Raw genomic sequence first — 25,476 nt, forward strand, 5'->3', positions numbered from 1 at the left:
GACAGGAGGGTGGTCTGTCTGCTGCTACACAGGGTGAGGGACAGGAGGGTGGTCTGTCTGTTGCTACACAGGGTGAGGGGCAGGAGGGTGAGGGACAGGAGGGTGGTCTGTCTGCTGCTACACAGGGTGAGGGGCAGGAGGGTGGTCTGTCTGCTGCTACACAGGGTGAGGGACTGGAGGGTGGTCTGTCTGCTGCTACACAGGGTGAGGGACAGGAGGGTGGTCTGTCTGCTGCTACACAGGGTGAGGGGCAGGAGGGTGAGGGACAGGAGGGTGGTCTGTCTGCTGCTACACATGGTGAGGGGCAGGAGGGTGGTCTGTCTGCTGCTACACAGGGTGAGGGACAGGAGGGTGGTCTGTCTGCTGCTACACAGGGTGAGGGGCAGGAGGGTGGTCTGTCTGCTGCTACACAGGGTGAGGGACTGGAGGGTGGTCTGTCTGCTGCTACACAGGGTGAGGGACTGGAGGGTGGTCTGTCTGCTGCTACACAGGGTGAGGGACAGGACGGTGAGGGACAGGAGGGTGGTCTGTCTGTTGCTACACAGGGTGAGGGACAGGAGGGTGAGGGACTGGAGGGTGGTCTGTCTGCTGCTACACAGGGTGAGGGACAGGAGGGTGAGGGACAGGAGGGTGGTCTGTCTGTTGCTACACAGGGTGAGGGACAGGAGGGTGAGGGACAGGAGGGTGAGGGACTGGAGGGTGGTCTGTCTGCTGCTACACAGGGTGAGGGACAGGAGGGTGAGGGGCTGGAGGGTGGTCTGTCTGCTGTTACACAGGGTGAGGGACAGGAGGGTGAGGGGCTGGAGGGTGGTCTGTCTGCTGCTACACAGGGTGAGGGACTGGAGGGTGGTCTGTCTGCTGTTACACAGGGTGAGGGACAGGAGGGTGAGGGGCTGGAGGGTGGTCTGTCTGCTGCTACACAGGGTGAGGGACAGGAGGGTGGTCTGTCTGCTGTTACACAGGGTGAGGGACAGGAGGGTGAGGGACAGGAGGGTGGTCTGTCTGCTGCTACACAGGGTGAGGGACAGGAGGGTGGTCTGTCTGCTGCTACACAGGGTGAGGGACAGGAGGGTGGTCTGTCTGCTGCTACACAGGGTGAGGGACAGGAGGGTGGTCTGTCTGCTGCTACACAGGGTGGAGGATGGTCTGTCTGCTGCTACACAGGGTGAGGGGCAGGAGGGTGGTCTGTCTGCTGCTACACAGGGTGAGGGACTGGAGGGTGGTCTGTCTGCTGCTACACAGGGGGTGAGGGACAGGAGGGTGGTCTGTCTGCTGCTACACAGGGTGAGGGACAGGAGGGTGAGGGACAGGAGGGTGAGGGACAGGAGGGTGGTCTGTCTGTTGCTACACAGGGTGAGGGACAGGAGGGTGAGGGGGCAGGAGGGTGAGGGGGAGGAGGGTGGTCTGTCTGCTGTTACACAGGGTGAGGGACAGGAGGGTGAGGGACAGGAGGGTGAGGGGTAGGAGGATGGTCTGTCTGCTGCTACACAGGGTGAGGGACAGGAGGGTGGTCTGTCTGTTGCTACACAGGGTGTGGGACAGGAGGGTGAGGGACAGGAGGGTGGTCTGCCTGCTGCTACACAGGGTGAGGGACAGGAGGGTGAGGGGCTGGAGGGTGGTCTGTCTGCTGCTACACAGGGTGAGGGACAGGAGGGTGAGGGGCTGGAGGGTGGTCTGTCTGCTGCTACACAGGGTGAGGGGCAGGAGGGTGGTCTGTCTGCTGCTACACAGGGTGAGGGACTGGAGGGTGGTCTGTCTGCTGCTACACAGGGTGAGGGACAGGAGGGTGGTCTGTCTGCTGCTACACAGGGTGAGGGGCAGGAGGGTGAGGGACAGGAGGGTGGTCTGTCTGCTGCTACACATGGTGAGGGGCAGGAGGGTGGTCTGTCTGCTGCTACACAGGGTGAGGGACAGGAGGGTGGTCTGTCTGCTGCTACACAGGGTGAGGGGCAGGAGGGTGGTCTGTCTGCTGCTACACAGGGTGAGGGACTGGAGGGTGGTCTGTCTGCTGCTACACAGGGTGAGGGACTGGAGGGTGGTCTGTCTGCTGCTACACAGGGTGAGGGACAGGACGGTGAGGGACAGGAGGGTGGTCTGTCTGTTGCTACACAGGGTGAGGGACAGGAGGGTGAGGGACTGGAGGGTGGTCTGTCTGCTGCTACACAGGGTGAGGGACAGGAGGGTGAGGGACAGGAGGGTGGTCTGTCTGTTGCTACACAGGGTGAGGGACAGGAGGGTGAGGGACAGGAGGGTGAGGGACTGGAGGGTGGTCTGTCTGCTGCTACACAGGGTGAGGGACAGGAGGGTGAGGGGCTGGAGGGTGGTCTGTCTGCTGTTACACAGGGTGAGGGACAGGAGGGTGAGGGGCTGGAGGGTGGTCTGTCTGCTGCTACACAGGGTGAGGGACAGGAGGGTGGTCTGTCTGTTGCTACACAGGGTGAGGGACAGGAGGGTGTCTGGGGCTGGAGGGTGGAGGGACAGGAGGGTGGTCTGTCTGCTGCTACACAGGGTGAGGGACAGGAGGGTGAGGGACAGGAGGGTGGTCTGTCTGCTGCTACACAGGGTGAGGGACAGGAGGGTGGTCTGTCTGCTGCTACACAGGGTGAGGGACAGGAGGGTGGTCTGTCTGTTGCTACACAGGGTGAGGGACAGGAGGGTGAGGGGCTGGAGGATGGTCTGTCTGCTGCTACACAGGGTGAGGGGCAGGAGGGTGGTCTGTCTGCTGCTACACAGGGTGAGGGACAGGAGGGTGGTCTGTCTGCTGCTACACAGGGTGAGGGACAGGAGGGTGAGGGGCAGGAGGGTGAGGGACAGGAGGGTGGTCTGTCTGCTGCTACACAGGGTGAGGGACAGGAGGGTGAGGGGCAGGAGGGTGAGGGGGAGGAGGGTGGTCTGTCTGCTGTTACACAGGGTGAGGGACAGGAGGGTGAGGGGCAGGAGGATGGTCTGTCTGCTGCTACACAGGGTGAGGGACAGGAGGGTGGTCTGTCTGTTGCTACACAGGGTGTGGGACAGGAGGGTGAGGGACAGGAGGGTGGTCTGCCTGCTGCTACACAGGGTGAGGGACAGGAGGGTGAGGGGCTGGAGGGTGGTCTGTCTGCTGCTACACAAGGTGAGGGACAGGAGGGTGAGGGACAGGAGGGTGAGGGACTGGGTCATAGCTTTTTTTCAGTCATAGCTTTTCAAAATGTAGCGTATGTTTTGTGAGTAACATTAACTAGGTTGACACACTTCCATGTCTCGTTCAGAATGAACATGAGAACACACACACACACACACACACACACACACACACAGCTATACTACCAATCGTGTTTGTATCTTCCCTGTTCAGGAGCCTCTGTTCCTGGACCTGATAGGGACCTGTCACTCTGAGCAGCTGAAACCAGCCATCCTTCACCCCAGACACCTGGTCCTGTACCGGCAGCACCTGGCCCGGGGACTCACCTGCTACCCTCCTGATGTACTCGGCGCCATGCTGGCAGAGGACAAGATCCAAGTGGACCTGGAGGGAGCTCTGATGTTACAAGAGGTATGTGTGCGGCAGACGGCTGATCTGTGAAACTCACACCTCGGCTCTAGCGTTTCAGTGGAACAACGCTTCAGGCGGGAGGTCATGTGTGTTTGCAAGGCAGAAGTCCTGGGTTTAGAGCCTTCGGCCAATCAGGAGGAAGCGTAGGAACAGTGGGTTAACTGCCTTGTTCAGGGGCAGAACAACAGATTTTTACCTTGTCAGCTCGGGGATTCGATCTAGCAACCTTTCGGTTACTGGCCCAACGCTCTAACCACTAGGTTACCTGCCGCCCCTACACGAGCGTCTGCTAAATGACTTAAATGTAAATGTAAATGTACACTCTAACCACTAGGTTACCTGCCGCCCCTACACTCTAACCACTAGGTTACCTGCCTCCTCTACACTCTAACCACTAGGTTACCTACCGCCCCTACACTCTAACCACTAGGCTACCTGCCTCCCCTACACTCTAACCACTAGGTTACCTGCCTCCCCTACACTCTAACCACTAGACTACCTGCCTCCCCTACACTCTAACCACTAGGTTACCTGCCTCCCCTACACTCTAACCACTAGGTTACCTGCCTCCCCTACACTCTAACCACTAGACTACCTGCCACCTCTACACTCTAACCACTAGACTACCTACCGCCTCTACACTCTGACCACTAGACTACCTGCCTCCTCTACACTCTAACCACTAGACTACCTACCTTCTCTACACTCTAACCACTAGACTACCTGCCTCCTCTACACTCTAACCACTAGACTACCTGCCGCCCCTACACTCTAACCACTAGACTACCTACCGCCTCTACACTCTAACCACTAGACTACCTGCCTCCCCTACACTCTAACCACTAGACTACCTGCCTCCCCTACACTCTAACCACTAGACTACCTGCCTCCTCTACACTCTAACCACTAGACTACCTACCGCCTCTACACTCTAACCACTAGACTACCTACCGCCTCTACACTCTAACCACTAGACTACCTGCCTCCCCTACACTCTAACCACTAGGTTACCTGCCTCTACACTCTAACCACTAGACTACCTGCCTCCCCTACACTCTAACCACTAGACTACCTGCCTCCCCTACACTCTAACCACTAGGCTACCTGCCTCCCCTACACTCTAACCACTAGGTTACCTGCCGCCCCTACACTCTAACCACTAGACTACCTGCCTCCCCTACACTCTAACCACTAGACTACCTGCCTCCCCTACACTCTAACCACTAGGTTACCTGCCTCCCCTACACTCTAACCACTAGACTACCTGCCGCCCCTACACTCTAACAACTAGGCTACCTACCGCCTCTACACTCTAACCACTAGACTAACTGCATCCCCTACACTCTAACCACTAGACTACCTGCCTCCCCTACACTCTAACCACTAGACTACCTGCCGCCCCTCCACTCTAACCACTAGGCTACCTGCCGCCTCTACACTCTAACCACTAGGCTACCCTGCCGCCTCTACACTCTAACCACTAGGCTACCTGCCGCCCCTACACTCTAACCACTAGGCTACCTGCCTCCCCTACACTCTAACCACTAGACTACCTGCCTCCTCTACACTCTAACCACTAGACTACCTGCCGCCCCTACACTCTAACCACTAGACTACCTGCCACCTCTACACTCTAACCACTAGACTACCTACCTCCTCTACACTCTAACCACTAGACTACCTGCCTCCTCTACACTCTAACCACTAGACTACCTGCCTCCTCTACACTCTAACCACTAGACTACCTACCTCCTGTACACTCTAACCACTAGACTACCTGCCTCCTCTACACTCTAACCACTAGACTATCTACCTCCTCTACACTCTAACCACTAGACTTCCTGCCTCCTCTACACTCTAACCACTAGACTACCTGCCTCCCTACACTCTAACCACTAGACTACCTACCTCCTCTACACTCTAACCACTAGACTACCTGCCACCTCTACACTCTAACCACTAGACTACCTACCGCCTCTACACTCTAACCACTAGACTACCTGCCTCCTCTACACTCTAACCACTAGACTACCTGCCTCCTCTACACTCTAACCACTAGACTACCTACCTCCTCAACACTCTAACCACTAGACTACCTGCCTCCTCTACACTCTAACCACTAGACTACCTGCCTCCTCTACACTCTAACCACTAGACTACCTACCTCCCTACACTCTAACCACTAGACTACCTGCCTCCCCTACACTCTAACCACTAGACTACCTGCCTCCTCTACACTCTAACCACTAGACTACCTACCGCCTCTACACTCTAACCACTAGACTACCTACCGCCTCTACACTCTAACCACTAGACTGCCTGCCACCTCTACACTCTAACCACTAGACTACCTACCGCCTCTACACTCTAACCACTAGACTACCTGCCTCCCCTACACTCTAACCACTAGACTACCTGCCTCCTCTACACTCTAACCACTAGACTACCTGCCTCCTCTACACTCTAACCACTAGACTACCTGCCTCCCCTACACTCTAACCACTAGACTACCTGCCTCCCCTACACTCTAACCACTAGACTACCTGCCTCCCTACACTCTAACCACTAGACTACCTACCTCCCCTACACTCTAACCACTAGACTACCTGCCTCCTCTACACTCTAACCACTAGACTACCTGCCTCCCTACACTCTAACCACTAGACTACCTGCCTCCTCTACACTCTAACCACTAGACTACCTACCTCCTCTACACTCTAACCACTAGACTACCTGCCTCCTCTACACTCTAACCACTAGACTACCTACCGCCTCTACACTCTAACCACTAGACTACCTGCCCCTCTACACTCTAACCACTAGACTACCTACCGCCTCTACACTCTAACCACTAGACTACCTGCCTCCCCTACACTCTAACCACTAGACTACCTGCCTCCCTACACTCTAACCACTAGACTACCTGCCTCCTCTACACTCTAACCACTAGACTACCTACCTCCTCTACACTCTAACCACTAGACTACCTGCCTCCCCTACACTCTAACCACTAGACTACCCACCTCTACACTCTAACCACTAGACTACCTGCCACCTCTACACTCTAACCACTAGACTACCTACCGCCTCTACACTCTAACCACTAGACTACCTGCCTCCCCTACACTCTAACCACTAGACTACCTGCCTCCTCTACACTCTAACCACTAGACTACCTGCCTCCTCTACACTCTAACCACTAGACTACCTGCCTCCCCTACACTCTAACCACTAGGTTACCTGCCTCCCCTACACTCTAACCACTAGACTACCTGCCTCCCTACACTCTAACCACTAGACTACCTGCCTCCCCTACACTCTAACCACTAGACTACCTGCCTCCCCTACACTCTAACCACTAGACTACCTGCCTCCTCTACACTCTAACCACTAGACTACCTACCGCCTCTACACTCTAACCACTAGACTACCTGCCTCCCCTACACTCTAACCACTAGACTACCTGCCTCCCCTACACTCTAACCACTAGACTACCTGCCTCCCCTACACTCTAACCACTAGACTACCTGCCTCCCTCTACACTCTAACCACTAGACTACCTGCCTCCCCTACACTCTAACCACTAGTCTACCTACCTCCTCTACACTCTACCCACTAGACTACCTGCCTCCTCTACACTCTAACCACTAGACTACCTGCCTCCCCTACACTCTAACCACTAGACTACCTACCTCCTCTACACTCTAACCACTAGACTACCTGCCTCCTCTACACTCTAACCACTAGACTACCTGCCTCCCCTACACTCTAACCACTAGGTTACCTGCCTCTACACTCTAACCACTAGGTTACCTGCCACCTCTACACTCTAACCACTAGGTTACCTGCCGCCCCTACACTCTAACCACTAGACTACCTACCGCCTCTACACTCTAACCACTAGGCTACCTGCCACCTCTACACTCTAACCACTAGACTACCTGCCTCCCCTACACTCTAACCACTAGACTACCTACCGCCTCTACACTCTAACCACTAGGTTACCTGCCGCCCCTACACTCTAACCACTAGACTACCTGCCTCCCTCTACACTCTAACCACTAGACTACCTGCCTCCCCTACACTCTAACCACTAGACTACCTGCCGCCTCTACACTCTAACCACTAGACTACCTGCCTCCCCTACACTCTAACCACTAGACTACCTACCTCCTCTACACTCTAACCACTAGACTACCTGCCTCCCTACACTCTAACCACTAGACTACCTGCCGCCCTACACTCTAACCACTAGACTACCTGCCCCTCTACACTCTAACCACTAGACTACCTGCCTCCCTCTACACTCTAACCACTAGACTACCTACCTCCTCTACACTCTAACCACTAGACTACCTGCCATCCTCTACACTCTAACCACTAGACTACCTGCCGCCCTACACTCTAACCACTAGACTACCTGCCTCCTCTACACTCTAACCACTAGACTACCTGCCTCCTCTACACTCTAACCACTAGGTTACCTGCCTCCTCTACACTCTAACCACTAGACTACCTACCGCCTCTACACTCTAACCACTAGACTACCTGCCTCCCCTACACTCTAACCACTAGACTACCTGCCTCCTCTACACTCTAACCACTAGACTACCTACCTCCTCTACACTCTAACCACTAGACTACCTGCCACCTCTACACTCTAACCACTAGACTACCTACCGCCTCTACACTCTAACCACTAGACTACCTGCCTCCCCTACACTCTAACCACTAGACTACCTGCCTCCTCTACACTCTAACCACTAGACTACCTACCTCCTCTACACTCTAACCACTAGACTACCTGCCTCCTCTACACTCTAACCACTAGACTACCTGCCTCCCCTACACTCTAACCACTAGACTACCTGCCTCCCTCTACACTCTAACCACTAGACTACCTGCCTCCCTACACTCTAACCACTAGACTACCTGCCTCCCCTACACTCTAACCACTAGACTACCTGCCTCCTCTACACTCTAACCACTAGACTACCTGCCTCCTCTACACTCTAACCACTAGACTACCTGCCTCCCTCTACACTCTAACCACTAGACTACCTGCCACCTCTACACTCTAACCACTAGACTACCTGCCACCTCTACACTCTAACCACTAGACTACCTACCTCCCTCTACACTCTAACCACTAGACTACCTGCCTCCCCCCTACACTCTAACCACTAGACTACCTGCCTCCTCTACACTCTAACCACTAGACTACCTGCCTCCTCTACACTCTAACCACTAGACTACCTGCCTCCTCTACACTCTAACCACTAGACTACCTGCCTCCCCTACACTCTAACCACTAGATTACCTGCCTCCCCTACACTCTAACCACTAGACTACCTGCCTCCCCTACACTCTAACCACTAGACTACCTACCTCCCCTACACTCTAACCACTAGACTACCTGCCTCCTCTACACTCTAACCACTAGACTACCTACCGCCTCTACACTCTAACCACTAGACTACCTGCCTCCCCTACACTCTAACCACTAGACTACCTGCCTCCTCTACACTCTAACCACTAGACTACCTGCCTCCCTACACTCTAACCACTAGACTACCTGCCTCCTCTACACTCTAACCACTAGACTACCTGCCTCCCCTACACTCTAACCACTAGACTACCTGCCTCCCTACACTCTAACCACTAGACTACCTGCCTCCTCTACACTCTAACCACTAGACTACCTGCCTCCTCTACACTCTAACCACTAGACTACCTGCCTCCTCTACACTCTAACCACTAGACTACCTGCCTCCTCTACACTCTAACCACTAGACTACCTGCCTCCCCTACACTCTAACCACTAGGTTACCTGCCTCCCCTACACTCTAACCACTAGGTTACCTGCCTCCTCTACACTCTAACCACTAGGTTACCTGCCTCCCCTACACTCTAACCACTAGACTACCTACCGCCTCTACACTCTAACCACTAGGCTACCTGCCTCCTCTACACTCTAACCACTAGGCTACCTGCCTCCCTACACTCTAACCACTAGACTACCTACCGCCTCTACACTCTAACCACTAGGTTACCTGCCGCCCCTACACTCTAACCACTAGACTACCTGCCACCCCTACACTCTAACCACTAGACTACCTGCCCCCTCTACACTCTAACCACTAGACTACCTGCCTCCCCTACACTCTAACCACTAGACTACCTACCGCCTCTACACTCTAACCACTAGACTACCTGCCTCCCCTACACTCTAACCACTAGACTACCTGCCTCCCCTACACTCTAACCACTAGACTACCTACCTCCTCTACACTCTAACCACTAGACTACCTGCCTCCTCTACACTCTAACCACTAGGTTACCTGCCTCCTCTACACTCTAACCACTAGACTACCTGCCCCTCTACACTCTAACCACTAGACTACCTGCCTCCCCTACACTCTAACCACTAGACTACCTACCTCCTCTACACTCTAACCACTAGACTACCTGCCTCCTCTACACTCTAACCACTAGACTACCTACCGCCTCTACACTCTAACCACTAGACTACCTGCCTCCTCTACACTCTAACCACTAGACTACCTGCCTCCTCTACACTCTAACCACTAGACTACCTGCCTCCTCTACACTCTAACCACTAGACTACCTACCGCCTCTACACTCTAACCACTAGACTACCTGCCTCCCCTACACTCTAACCACTAGACTACCTGCCTCCCCTACACTCTAACCACTAGACTACCTGCCTCCTCTACACTCTAACCACTAGACTACCTACCGCCTCTACACTCTAACCACTAGACTACCTGCCTCCTCTACACTCTAACCACTAGACTACCTACCGCCTCTACACTCTAACCACTAGACTACCTGCCTCCCCTACACTCTAACCACTAGACTACCTGCCTCCCCTACACTCTAACCACTAGACTACCTACCGCCTCTACACTCTAACCACTAGACTACCTACCGCCTCTACACTCTAACCACTAGACTACCTGCCTCCCCTACACTCTAACCACTAGGTTACCTGCCTCTACACTCTAACCACTAGGCTACCTGCCACCTCTACACTCTAACCACTAGACTACCTGCCTCCCCTACACTCTAACCACTAGGTTACCTGCCTCTACACTCTAACCACTAGGCTACCTGCCACCTCTACACTCTAACCACTAGACTACCTGCCTCCCCTACACTCTAACCACTAGACTACCTACCTCCCCTACACTCTAACCACTAGGTTACCTGCCTCTACACTCTAACCACTAGACTACCTGCCTCCCCTCTACACTCTAACCACTAGACTACCTGCCTCCCCTACACTCTAACCACTAGACTACCTGCCTCCCTACACTCTAACCACTAGACTACCTGCCTCCTCTACACTCTAACCACTAGACTACCTGCCTCCTCTACACTCTAACCACTAGACTACTCTAACCACTAGACTACCCTACACTCTAACCACTAGACTACCTGCCTCCCCTACACTCTAACCACTAGGTTACCTGCCTCCCCTACACTCTAACCACTAGGCTACCTGCCTCCCCTACACTCTAACCACTAGGTTACCTGCCACCTCTACACTCTAACCACTAGACTACCTGCCTCCTCTACACTCTAACCACTAGACTACCTACCGCCTCTACACTCTAACCACTAGACTACCTGCCTCCCCTACACTCTAACCACTAGACTACCTGCCTCCCTACCTCTAACACTCTAACCACTAGACTACCTGACTACCTCCTCTACACTCTAACCACTAGACTACCTACCGCCTCTACACTCTAACCACTAGACTACCTGCCTCCCCTACACTCTAACCACTAGACTACCTGCCTCCTCTACACTCTAACCACTAGACTACCTACCTCCTCTACACTCTAACCACTAGACTACCTACCTCCTCTACACTCTAACCACTAGACTACCTGCCTCCTCTACACTCTAACCACTAGACTACCTGCCTCCCCTACACTCTAACCACTAGACTACCTGCCTCCTCTACACTCTAACCACTAGACTACCTGCCTCCCCTACACTCTAACCACTAGACTACCTACCTCCTCTACACTCTAACCACTAGACTACCTGCCTCCCCTACACTCTAACCACTAGACTACCTGCCTCCCCTACACTCTAACCACTAGGTTACCTGCCTCCTCTACACTCTAACCACTAGACTACCTGCCTCCTCTACACTCTAACCACTAGACTACCTGCCTCCTCTACACTCTAACCACTAGACTACCTGCCTCCTCTACACTCTAACCACTAGACTACCTGCCTCCCCTACACTCTAACCACTAGACTACCTGCCTCCCCTACACTCTAACCACTAGACTACCTGCCTCCTCTACACTCTAACCACTAGACTACCTGCCGCCTCTACACTCTAACCACTAGACTACCTGCCTCCCCTACACTCTAACCACTAGACTACCTGCCTCCTCTACACTCTAACCACTAGGTTACCTGCCTCCCTCTACACTCTAACCACTAGACTACCTGCCTCCTCTACACTCTAACCACTAGACTACCTACCTCCTCTACACTCTAACCACTAGACTACCTGCCTCCCCTACACTCTAACCACTAGACTACCTGCCTCCTCTACACTCTAACCACTAGACTACCTACCGCCTCTACACTCTAACCACTAGACTACCTGCCTCCTCTACACTCTAACCACTAGACTACCTGCCTCCTCTACACTCTAACCACTAGGTTACCTGCCTCCCCTCTACACTCTAACCACTAGACTACCTACCGCCTCTACACTCTAACCACTAGACTACCTGCCTCCCTACACTCTAACCACTAGACTACCTACCGCCTCTACACTCTAACCACTAGACTACCTGCCTCCTCTACACTCTAACCACTAGGTTACCTGCCTCCCCTACACTCTAACCACTAGACTACCTACCTGCCGCCTCTACACTCTAACCACTAGACTACCTGCCTCCCTACACTCTAACCACTAGACTACCTACCGCCTCTACACTCTAACCACTAGACTACCTGCCTCCCTACACTCTAACCACTAGACTACCTGCCTCCCTCTACACTCTAACCACTAGACTACCTGCCTCCCTACACTCTAACCACTAGGCTACCTGCCTCCCCTACACTCTAACCACTAGGTTACCTGCCTCCCCTACACTCTAACCACTAGACTACCTACCGCCTCTACACTCTAACCACTAGGTTACCTGCCTCCCCTACACTCTAACCACTAGACTACCTGCCTCCCCTACACTCTAACCACTAGGTTACCTGCCTCCCCTACACTCTAACCACTAGACTACCTGCCTACACCCTAACCACACTCTAACCACTAGACTACCTGCCTCCCCTACACTCTAACCACTAGGTTACCTGCCTCCCCTACACTCTAACCACTAGGTTACCTGCCTCCCCTACACTCTAACCACTAGACTACCTGCCTCCCCTACACTCTAACCACTAGGTTACCTGCCTCCCCTACACTCTAACCACTAGACTACCTGCCTCCTCTACACTCTAACCACTAGACTACCTGCCTCCTCTACACTCTAACCACTAGACTACCTGCCTCCTCTACACTCTAACCACTAGGTTACCTGCCTCCCCTCTACACTCTAACCACTAGACTACCTGCCTCCTCTACACTCTAACCACTAGGCTACCTGCCTCCCCTACACTCTAACCACTAGGACTACCTGCCTCCCTCTACACTCTAACCACTAGACTACCTGCCTCCTCTACACTCTAACCACTAGACTACCTGCCTCCCCTACACTCTAACCACTAGACTACCTGCCTCCCCTACACTCTAACCACTAGACTACCTGCCTAGACTACCTCTACACTCTAACCACTAGACTACCTGCCTCCCTACACTCTAACCACTAGACTACCTGCCGCCTCTACACTCTAACCACTAGACTACCTGCCCCCCTACACTCTAACCACTAGGCTACCTGCCTCCTCTACACTCTAACCACTAGACTACCTGCCTCCTCTACACTCTAACCACTAGACTACCTGCCTCCTCTACACTCTAACCACTAGACTACCTGCCTCCTCTACACTCTAACCACTAGACTACCTGCCTCCTCTACACTCTAACCACTAGGCTACCTGCCTCCCCTACACTCTAACCACTAGGTTACCTGCCTCCTCTACACTCTAACCACTAGACTACCTGCCTCCTCTACACTCTAACCACTAGACTACCTGCCTCCTCTACACTCTAACCACTAGACTACCTGCCTCCCCTACACTCTAACCACTAGGCTACCTGCCTCCCTACACTCTAACCACTAGACTACCTACCGCCTCTACACTCTAACCACTAGGTTACCTGCCTCCTCTACACTCTAACCACTAGACTACCTACCGCCTCTACACTCTAACCACTAGGTTACCTGCCTCCTCTACACTCTAACCACTAGACTACCTACCGCCTCTACACTCTAACCACTAGGCTACCTGCCTCCCTACACCTCTACACTCTAACCACTAGACTACCTGCCTCCTCTACACTCTAACCACTAGACTACCTGCCTCCCTACACTCTAACCACCTACCTGCCTCCCTACACTCTAACCACTAGACTACCTACCGCCTCTACACTCTAACCACTAGACTACCTGCCTCCCCTACACTCTAACCACTAGACTACCTGCCTCCCCTACACTCTAACCACTAGACTACCTGCCTCCCCTACACTCTAACCACTAGACTACCTGCCTCCCCTACACTCTAACCACTAGGTTACCTGCCTCCCCTACACTCTAACCACTAGACTACCTACCGCCTCTACACTCTAACCACTAGGTTACCTGCCTCCCTACACTCTAACCACTAGACTACCTGCCTCCCCTACACTCTAACCACTAGACTACCTGCCTCCCCTACACTCTAACCACTAGACTACCTGCCTCCCCTACACTCTAACCACTAGACTACCTGCCTCCCCTCTAACCACTAGACTACCTGCCTCCCCTACACTCTAACCACTAGGTTACCTGCCTCCCTACACTCTAACCACTAGACTACCTGCCTCCCTACACTCTAACCACTAGACTACCTGCCTCCCCTACACTCTAACCACTAGGTTACCTGCCTCCCCTACACTCTAACCACTAGACTACCTGCCTCCTCTACACTCTAACCACTAGACTACCTGCCTCCTCTACACTCTAACCACTAGGTTACCTGCCTCCCCCTACACTCTAACCACTAGACTACCTACCGCCTCTACACTCTAACCACTAGGTTACCTGCCTCCCCTACACTCTAACCACTAGACTACCTACCGCCTCTACACTCTAACCACTAGACTACCTGCCTCCCTACACTCTAACCACTAGACTACCTGCCTCCCCTACACTCTAACCACTAGACTACCTGCCTCCCCTACACTCTAACCACTAGACTACCTGCCTCCCCTACACTCTAACCACTAGGTTACCTGCCTCCCCTACACTCTAACCACTAGACTACCTGCCTCCTCTACACTCTAACCACTAGACTACCTGCCTCCCCTACACTCTAACCACTAGACTACCTGCCTCCCCTACACTCTAACCACTAGGCTACCTGCCTCCCTACACTCTAACCACTAGACTACCTGCCTCCCCTACACTCTAACCACTAGACTACCTGCCTCCTCTACACTCTAACCACTAGGCTACCTGCCTCCCCTAACCCCTACACTCTAACCACTAGGTTACCTGCCTCCCCTACACTCTAACCACTAGACTACCTGCCTCCCCTACACTCTAACCACTAGGTTACCTGCCTCCCCTACACTCTAACCACTAGACTACCTGCCTCCCCTACACTCTAACCACTAGACTACCTGCCTCCTCTACACTCTAACCACTAGGCTACCTGCCTCCCCTACACTCTAACCACTAGACTACCTGCCTCCCCTACACTCTAACCACTAGACTACCTGCCTCCTCTACACTCTAACCACTAGGTTACCTGCCTCCCCTACACTCTAACCACTAGACTACCTGCCTCCTCTACACTCTAACCACTAGACTACCTGCCTCCCCTACACTCTAACCACTAGACTACCTGCCTCCTCTACACTCTAACCACTAGACTACCTGCCTCCCCTCTACACTCTAACCACTAGGCTACCTGCCTCCCCTACACTCTAACCACTAGACTACCTACCGCCTCTACACTCTAACCACTAGACTACCTGCCTCCCCTACACTCTAACCACTAGACTACCTGCCTCCCCTACACTCTAACCACTAGACTACCTACCTACACTCTAACCACTACTACCTGCCTCCCTACACTCTAACCACTAGGTTACCTGCCTCCCCTACACTCTAACCACTAGACTACCTACCTCCTCTACACTCTAACCACTAGACTACCTACCTCCTCTACACTCTAACCACTAGGCTACCTGCCTCCCCTACACTCTAACCACTAGACTACCTACCACCTCTACACTCTAACCACTAGACTACCTGCCTCCCCTACACTCTAACCACTAGACTACCTGCCTCCCCTACACTCTAACCACTAGACTACCTGCCTCCCCTACACTCTAACCACTAGACTACCTGCCTCCCCTACACTCTAACCACTAGACTACCTGCCTCCTCTACACTCTAACCACTAGACTACCTGCCTCCCTCTACACTCTAACCACTAGACTACCTGCCCCTCTACACTCTAACCACTAGGCTAGACTACAACCCTACCTGCCTCTACACTCTAACCACTAGGTTACCTGCCTCCTCTACACTCTAACCACTAGGTTACCTGCCTCCTCTACACTCTAACCACTAGACTACCTGCCTCCCTACACTCTAACCACTAGGACTACCTGCCTCCTCTACACTCTAACCACTAGACTACCTACCTACACTCTAACCACTAGACTACCTGCCTCCCTACACTCTAACCACTAGACTACCTGCCTCCTCTACACTCTAACCACTAGGTTACCTGCCTCCTCTACACTCTAACCACTAGACTACCTGCCTCCCCTACACTCTAACCACTAGACTACCTGCCTCCTCTACACTCTAACCACTAGGTTACCTGCCTCCCTACACTCTAACCACTAGGTTACCTGCCTCCCCTACACTCTAACCACTAGGTTACCTGCCTCCCCATATACAGGAGGATTTAGCTTGTTTCGGCCTCTGAGCTGATGGCACAGACGGACTTCCATCTGTTTATGGTTTGTTTTAGACTCCTCTTCCCAGTTTCGACATCTGATAAATATCTTCTAGATAATCAGCCTCGTAGCTTTGATGTTCAGCTGTATCACAAATCAGTCAATTCAGGAAGTAAACTGAAATTCAAAATTGTCCTCATGAAAAGCAATGAGAAACAATGAAATCGGAATTTCAGTTCAAATGGATTCGACCCTTGAACCTGACACTATGACATTTATTTGAAACGTTGCCTAAGGTTTTCCCGCAGCATCATACAGGGCCACTGTATGTCTGATACCAACAGGTCCAGAGACAGTTTCTATCTACAAAACATCAGACTGTATCAGAGCATGTCTGATACCAACAGGTCCAGAGACAGTTTCTATCTCCAAAACATCAGACTGTATCAGAGCATGTCTGATACCAACAGGTCCAGAGACAGTTTCTATCTACAAGCCATCAGACTGTATCAGAGCATGAGGTCTGATACCAACAGGTCCAGAGACAGTTTCTATCTACAAGCCATCAGACTGTATCAGAGCATGAGGTCTGATACCAACAGGTCCAGAGACAGTTTCTATCTACAAGCCATCAGACTGTATCAGAGCATGAGGTCTGATACCAACAGGTCCAGAGACAGTTTCTATCTACAAACCATCAGACTGTTTCAGAGCATGAGGTCTGATACCAACAGGTCCAGAGACAGTTTCTATCTACAAACCATCAGACTGTATCAGAGCATGAGGTCTGATACCAACAGGTCCAGAGACAGTTTCTATCTACAAACCATCAGACTGCTGAACACCTGAACTGGACTGACCACCTGCTCTGAATCTCCACACCTTAGGAGAGACACACACACACACACACACACACACACACACTAACCCTCCGTGTAAATATTGTCCTTCCTGTATTATACTGATGCTGAACCTGCAGTAAGCCTTTCATTGGACAACGTACACCATGTGTATCCTGTACATACAACTAATAAAACAGGTGTCTTTCTAGGATCCTGCTGCTGTGTCAGAGAAGAGCCCTATAATATAACACGTGTCTTTCTAGGATCCTGCTGCTGTGCCAGAGAAGAGCCCTATAATATAACACGTGTCTTTCTAGGATCCTGCTGCTGTGCCAGAGAAGAGCCCTATAATATAACAAGTGTCTTTCTAGGATCCTGCTGCTGTGCCAGAGAAGAGCCCTATAATATAACACGTGTCTTTCTAGGATCCTGCTGCTGTGTCAGAGAAGAGCCCTATAATATAACACGTGTCTTTCTAGGATCCTGCTGCTGTGCCAGAGAAGAGCCCTATAATATAACAAGTGTCTTTCTAGGATCCTGCTGCTGTGCCAGAGAGAGCCCTATAATATAACACGTGTCTTTCTAGGATCCTGCTGCTGTGCCAGAGAAGAGCCCTATAATATAACAAGTGTCTTTCTAGGATCCTGCTGCTGTGCCAGAGAAGAGCCCTATAATATAACACGTGTCTTTCTAGGATCCTGCTGCTGTGTCAGAGAAGAGCCCTATAATATAACACGTGTCTTTCTAGGATCCTGCTGCTGTGCCAGAGAAGAGCCCTATAATATAACCTGATCCTGCTCAGAGAAGAGCCCTATAATATAACACGTGTCTTTCTAGGATCCTGCTGCTGTGCCAGAGAAGAGCCCTATAATATAACACGTGTCTTTCTAGGATCCTGCTGCTGTGCCAGAGAAGAGCCCTATGGAGGAATATTACCAAGGCTGTGCAGGGGGCAAGGCGGAGGCTGAGCTAGGAGGCAGCGGTGAGGGGTCCACCAGTTCCCACATCACAGTGGATCCCCCAGAGTTGCTGTTCCACGATGGCTCCGCCTCGCAGTCTGTGACTCTCTCCAATCACACCAAGGGCAAGCTCAGCTTGATCTGGACCCCGGCTCCTAACTCCTCCTTCTCCGTCACACCCTCGTCATGTGATCTGGGACCCCTGAAGTCGACTGCTTTCAGAGTCAGCTACACGCCCAAGCAACACAACACCTTCCATGGGGCACAGCTAGAGTGCTTCGCTCTCTACAAGGTCATTAAAAAAAAATATATTATTTATTAATTAATTCGGTTTAGGTTTTTCTTATTCCCTGCTTTGATCTTATTAAGATAAACTCTTTATTTTTTTAAATATTTCTTTTCAAGACAGACCTGTATGGGCAGTGAAACAGCTCTGTTTTTGCCCCACCTCTTTCTCCAGGTGTTGAGGGACCATCGGCAGGTAGAGGACCGTACCTTGTGCCCTCCCTGGTGTGTCACAGTCCGGGTCATTGGACACTCCTTCCAGCCTGGCCGGGAGCACTTCATCCCCCGGTTCTCCTTGCAGCGCCCCCGAGTGGTGAGTACAGACATAGCACCGTCAACTGTCCTCACACAATCATATCTCCATTCGTCGCACGCTAGCGTACTCCAAGGTCTTGTTCAGAACGAACGTTCAGTCTGGAATAAAGGCATTTTCTTCATCTTCTTCATCCTCCTCTTCCTCTCTATCCAGGTCTTCCCTGCTCTGAGCCTGGTCTCCTACAGGACTGTGCTCCTGGAGAACATGGGAGACCTACCCTTGGTGTTCAGGCTGGACCCAGAGGAGTGTCCTTCGGTGTCTGTTCAGCCCACCAGCGGCCTGGTCCAACCTGGACACCACCAGATTCTCACCCTCAGGACCACCCCGGCAGAAGAATGCCCTGCCAAGCTACCCCTCACCCTGCACTTCAATGCCAGTCCCAAGCACACCCAGGTTACCACAGTCCTAGTCACAGCAGGCTTGTACCATAGATCCTTTTCAGACAACTGGTGTGTTTGAGGAGGATCAACCTGAGCACGTTTCTGCACAGAATCACTGATCTATAAAGCACCTTGGATCCGCAATGACGACTCCATTATGTGATCAACATGAATAAATCTGCTTTAGAAACGCCTTGGTACAATATGGCTGGATTCCCGTTAACAAAGTGTTGCTCTGGGGGGGGGATGTGTGTCTGTCTGTGTTGTTGTAGGAGCTGTCGGTGGTGAGTGTGGTAGAAAAGCCTTGTCTGTCTCTGGAAGGAGAAGGTAGTCTGTTCTTCAAACCCACGGCGGTGGGCTCCCGCTCCCAAAGCCCCTACAGGGTCAGGAACCTGACCCGGTTACCTCTGAGGTTCCACTGGAGGATCCCTGGACCTGACCAACGTGTCATCTCTGTGACCCCTGACACGGGAGTCCTGCAGCCCAATGAGACCAGGGTGAGAGAAAGAGAGAGGGGCTGGTGGGACGCAGGTTGACCTTTATTGTCAAGAATCTTTCTCTGGAGGCAGAACTGGGTGATTTCTGCTAGATGGCGCAGCTGCAAAGTCAAATTGGCTAAATATATATATATAGCAGAGTGGGTAGGTTTAGTCAGTAGGGTTAGCAGAGTGGTTAAGGTTAGGTTTAGGCAGTAGGGTTAGCAGAGTGGTTAAGGTTAGGTTTAGGCAGTAGGGTTAGCAGAGTGGTTAAGGTTAGGTTTAGTCAGTAGGGTTAACAGAGTGGTTAGGTTTAGGCAGAAGGGTTAGCAGAGTGGTTAGGTTTAGTCAGTAGGGTTAGCAGAGTGGTTAAGGTTAGGTTTAGGCAGTAGGGTTAGCAGAGTGGTTAGGTTTAGGCAGTAGGGTTAGCAGAGTGGTTAGGTTTAGGCAGTAGGGTTAACAGAGTGGTTAGGTTTAGGCAGTAGGGTTAGCAGAGTGGTTAGGTTTAGGCAGTAGGGTTAGCAGAGTGGTTAGGTTTAGGCAGTAGGGTTAGCAGAGTGGTTAGGTTTAGGCAGTAGGGTTAGCAGAGTGGGTAGGTTTAGTCAGTAGGGTTAGCAGAGTGGTTAGGTTTAGGCAGTAGGGTTAACAGAGTGGTTCGGTTTAGGCAGTAGGGTTAGCAGAGTGGTTAAGGTTAGGTTTAGGCAGTAGGGTTAGCAGAGTGGTTAGGTTTAGGCAGTAGGGTTAACAGAGTGGTTAGGTTTAGTCAGTAGGGTTAGCAGAGTTGGTTAGGTTTAGGCAGTAGGGTTAGCAGAGTGGTTAGGGGCAGTAGGGTTAACAGAGTGGTTAGGTTTAGGCAGTAGGGTTAGCAGAGTGGTTAGGTTTAGGCAGTAGGGTTAGCAGAGTGGGTAGGTTTAGTCAGTAGGGTTAGCAGAGTGGTTAGGTTTAGACAGTAGGGTTAGCAGAGTGGTTAGGTTTAGGCAGTAGGGTTAACAGAGTGGTTAGGTTTAGGCAGTAGGGTTAGCAGAGTGGTTAAGGTTAGGTTTAGGCAGTAGGGTTAGCAGAGTGGTTAGGTTTAGGCAGTAGGGTTAGCAGAGTGGTTAGGTTTAGGCAGTAGGGTTAGCAGAGTGGGTAGGTTTAGTCAGTAGGGTTAGCAGAGTGGTTAGGTTTAGGCAGTAGGGTTAGCACAGTGGGTAGGTTTAGTCAGTAGGGTTAGCAGAGTGGTTAGGTTTAGGCAGTAGGGTTAACAGAGTGGTTAGGTTTAGTCAGTAGGGTTAGCAGAGTGGTTAAGGTTAGGTTTAGGCAGTAGGGTTAGCAGAGTGGTTAGGTTTAGGCAGTAGGGTTAACAGAGTGGTTAGGTTTAGTTAGTAGGGTTAGCAGAGTGGTTAAGGTTATGTTTAGGCAGTAGGGTTAGCAGAGTGGTTAGGTTTAGGCAGTAGGGTTAACAGAGTGGTTAGGTTTAGGCAGTAGGGTTAGCAGAGTGGTTAGGTTTAGGCAGTAGGGTTAGCAGAGTGGTTAGGTTTAGGCAGTAGCGTTAGCAGAGTGGGTAGGTTTAGTCAGTAGGGTTAGCAGAGTGGTTAGGTTTAGACAGTAGGGTTAGCAGAGTGGTTAGGTTTAGGCAGTAGGGTTAACAGAGTGGTTAGGTTTAGGCAGTAGGGTTAGCAGAGTGGTTAAGGTTAGGTTTAGGCAGTAGGGTTAGCAGAGTGGTTAGGTTTAGGCAGTAGGGTTAGCAGAGTGGTTAGGTTTAGGCAGTAGGGTTAGCAGAGTGGTTAGGTTTAGGCAGTAGGGTTAGCAGAGTGGGTAGGTTTAGTCAGTAGGGTTAACAGAGTGGGTTAAGGTTAGGTTTAGACAGTAGGGTTAGCAGAGTGGGTAGGTTTAGGCAGTAGGGTTAACAGAGTGGGTTAAGGTTAGGTTTAGACAGTAGGGTTAGCAGACTGGTTAAGGTTAGGTTTAGACAGTAGGGTTAGCAGAGTGGTTAAGGTTAGGTTTAGACAGTAGGGTTAGCACAGTGGGTAGGTTTAGTCAGTAGGGTTAACAGAGTGGTTAGGTTTAGGCAGTAGGGTTAGCAGAGTGGTTAGGTTTAGTCAGTAGGGTTAGCAGAGTGGTTAAGGTTAGGTTTAGGCAGTAGGGTTAGCAGAGTGGTTAAGGTTAGGTTTAGTCAGTAGGGTTAACAGAGTGGTTAGGTTTAGGCAGTAGGGTTAGCAGAGTGGTTAGGTTTAGTCAGTAGGGTTAGCAGAGTGGTTAAGGTTAGGTTTAGGCAGTAGGGTTAGCAGAGTGGTTAGGTTTAGGCAGTAGGGTTAGCAGAGTGGTTAGGTTTAGGCAGTAGGGTTAGCAGAGTGGTTAGGTTTAGGCAGTAGGGTTAGCAGAGTGGTTAGGTTTAGTCAGTAGGGTTAGCAGAGTGGTTAAGGTTAGGTTTAGGCAGTAGGGTTAGCAGAGTGGTTAGGTTTAGGCAGTAGGGTTAGCAGAGTGGTTAGGTTTAGCAGAGTGGTTAGGTTTAGTCAGTAGGGTTAGCAGAGTGGTTAAGGTTAGGTTTAGCAGTAGGGTTAGCAGAGTGGTTAGGTTTAGTCAGTAGGGTTAGCAGAGTGGTTAAGGTTAGGTTTAGGCAGTAGGGTTAGCAAGAGTGGTTAGGTTTAGGCAGTAGGGTTAACAGGTGGTTAGGTTTAGTCAGTAGGGTTAGCAGAGTGGTTAGGTTTAGTCAGTAGGGTTAGCAGAGTGGTTAGGTTTAGTCAGTAGGGTTAGCAGAGTGGTTAGGTTTAGTCAGTAGGGTTAGACAGGTTTAGTCAGTAGGGTTAGCAGAGTGGTTAGGTTTAGGCAGTAGGGTTAGCAGAGTGGTTAGGTTTAGGCAGTAGGGTTAACAGAGTGGTTAGGTTTAGCAGTAGGGTTAGCAGAGTGGTTAAGGTTAGGTTTAGGCAGTAGGGTTAGCAGAGTGGTTAGGTTTAGGCAGTAGGGTTAACAGAGTGGTTAGGTTTAGTCAGTAGGGTTAGCAGAGTGGTTAAGGTTAGGTTTAGGCAGTAGGGTTAACAGAGTGGTTAGGTTTAGTCAGTAGGGTTAGCAGAGTGGTTAGGTTTAGGCAGTAGGGTTAGCAGAGTGGTTAGGTTTAGGCAGGTAGGGTTACAGAGTGGTTAGGTTTAGGCAGAGGGTTAGCAGAGTGGTTAGGGTTTTGGCAGTAGGGTTAGAGTGGTTAGGTTTAGGCAGTAGGGTTAGCAGAGTGGCCAGGTTTAGGCAGTAGGGTTAGCAGAGTGGGTAGGTTTAGTCAGTAGGGTTAGCAGAGTGGTTAGGTTTAGACAGTAGGGTTAGCAGAGTCCTAGGGTTAGGGTTAACAGAGTGGTTAGGTTTAGGCAGTAGGGTTAGCAGAGTAGTTAAGGTTAGGTTTAGGCAGTAGGGTTAGCAGAGTGGTTAGGTTTAGGCAGTAGGGTTAGCAGAGTGGTTAGGTTTAGGCAGTAGGGTTAGCAGAGTGGTAGGTTTAGTCAGTAGGGTTAGCAGAGTGGTTAGGTTTAGGCAGTAGGGTTAGCACAGTGGGTAGGTTTAGTCAGTAGGGTTAGCAGAGTGGTTAGGTTTAGGCAGTAGGGTTAGCAGAGTGGTTAAGGTTAGGTTTAGGCAGTAGGGTTAGCAGAGTGGTTAGGTTTAGGCAGTAGGGTTAACAGAGTGGTTAGGTTTAGTCAGCAGGGTTAGCAGAGGTTAACAGTAGGGTTAGCAGAGTGGTTAGGTTTAGGCAGTAGGGTTAACAGAGTGGTTAGGTTTAGGCAGTAGGGTTAGCAGAGTGGTTAGGTTTAGGCAGTAGGGTTAGCAGAGTGGTTAGGTTTAGGCAGTAGGGTTAGCAGAGTGGTTAGGTTTAGGCAGTAGGGTTAGCAGAGTGGGTAGGTTTAGTCAGTAGGGTTAGCAGAGTGGTTAGGTTTAGACAGTAGGGTTAGCAGAGTGGTTAGGTTTAGGCAGTAGGGTTAACAGAGTGGTTAGGTTTAGGCAGTAGGGTTAGCAGAGTGGTTAAGGTTAGGTTTAGGCAGTAGGGTTAGCAGAGTGGTTAGGTTTAGGCAGTAGGGTTAGCAGAGTGGTTAGGTTTAGGCAGTAGGGTTAGCAGAGTGGTTAGGTTTAGGCAGTAGGGTTAGCAGAGTGGTTAGGTTTAGTCAGTAGGGTTAGCAGAGTGGTTAGGTTTAGGCAGTAGGGTTAGCAGAGTGGTTAGGTTTAGTCAGTAGGGTTAGCAGAGTGGTTAAGGTTAGGTTTAGGCAGTAGGGTTAGCAGAGTGGTTAGGTTTAGGCAGTAGGGTTAACAGAGTGGTTAGTTTTAGTCAGTAGGGTTAGCAGAGTGGTTAAGGTTAGGTTTAGGCAGTAGGGTTAGCAGAGTGGTTAGGTTTAGGCAGTAGGGTTAACAGAGTGGTTGGTTTAGTGAGGGTTGCAGAGTGGTTAAGGGTTAGGTTTAGGCAGTAGGGTTAGCAAGTGGTTAGGTTTGCAGTAGGGTTAACAGAGTGGTTAGGTTTAGGCAGTAGGGTTAGCAGAGTGGTTAGGTTTAAGGGTTAGCAGAGTGGTTAGGTTTAGGCAGGGTTAGCAGAGTGGTTAGGTTGAGGCAGAGGGTTAGCAGAGTGGGTAGGTTTAAGTCAGTAGGGTTAGCAGAGTGGTTAGGTTTAGACAGTAGGGTTAGCAGAGTGGTTAGGTTAGGCAGGTTAACAGAGTGGTTAGGTTTAGGCAGTAGGGTTAGCAGAGTGGTTAAGGTTAGGTTTAGGCAGTAGGGTTAGCAGAGTGGTTAGGTTTAGGCAGTAGGGTTAGCAGAGTGGTTGGTTAGGCAGTAGGGTTAGCAGGTAGGTTTAGTCAGTAGGGTTAGCAGAGTGGTTAGGTTAGGCAGTAGGGTTAGCACAGTGGGTAGGTTTAGTCAGTAGGGTTAGCAGAGTGGTTAGGTTTGCAGGGTTAACAGAGTGGTTAGGTTTAGTCAGTAGGGTTGAGTGCAGGTTTAGGTTTAGGCAGTAGGGTTAGCAGAGTGGTTAGGTTTAGGCAGTAGGGTTAACAGAGTGGTTAGGTTTAGTTAGTAGGGTTGCAGAGTGGTTAAGGTTGGTTTAGGCAGCAGGGTTAGCAGAGTGGTTAGGTTGCAGTAGGGTTAACAGAGTGGTTAGGTTTAGGCAGTAGAGGTTAGCAGAGTGGTTAGGTTTAGGCAGTAGGGTTAGCAGAGTGGTTAGGTTTAGGCAGTAGGGTTAGCAGGTGGTTAGGTTTAGGCAGTAGGGTTAGCAGAGTGGTTAGGCAGTAGGGTTAACAGAGTGGTTAGGTTGAGTCAGCAGGGTTAGCAGAGTGGTTAAGGTTAGGTTTGACAGTAGGGTTAGCAGACTGGTTGAGGTTAGGTTTAGACAGTAGGGTTAGCAGAGTGGTTAAGGTTAGGTTTAGACAGTTAGGGTTAGCACAGTGGGTAGGTTTAGTCAGTAGGGTTAACAGAGTGGTTAGGTTTAGGCAGTAGGGTTAGCAGAGTGGTTAGGTTTAGTCAGTAGGGTTAGCAGAGTGTTGGTTAGGTTTAGAGGTTGCAGTGGAGGTTTTGCAGTAGGTTAGCAGAGTGGTTAAGGTTAGGTTTAGTCAGTAGGGTT

The 25,476-nt window shown here is 51.3% G+C and overlaps 1 protein-coding gene across 1 annotated transcript in view; it reads left to right on the forward strand.

Annotated features, from left to right (window-relative positions):
• cfap65 (cilia and flagella associated protein 65) overlaps positions 1–25,476 on the forward strand; it is a 162,328-nt gene that overhangs the window by 17,737 nt on the left and 119,115 nt on the right. Inside the window, exons 9-13 of the mRNA XM_065018206.1 lie at positions 3,335–3,532; positions 18,398–18,757; positions 18,926–19,063; positions 19,220–19,459; positions 19,719–19,943. Coding sequence (XP_064874278.1) covers positions 3,335–3,532; positions 18,398–18,757; positions 18,926–19,063; positions 19,220–19,459; positions 19,719–19,943 — 1,161 coding nt within the window. The remainder of the gene's footprint in view (positions 1–3,334; positions 3,533–18,397; positions 18,758–18,925; positions 19,064–19,219; positions 19,460–19,718; positions 19,944–25,476) is intronic.

This window comes from Oncorhynchus nerka, linkage group LG1 (genome assembly GCF_034236695.1).
Source record: "Oncorhynchus nerka isolate Pitt River linkage group LG1, Oner_Uvic_2.0, whole genome shotgun sequence".
Classification (NCBI taxonomy): domain Eukaryota; kingdom Metazoa; phylum Chordata; class Actinopteri; order Salmoniformes; family Salmonidae; genus Oncorhynchus; species Oncorhynchus nerka.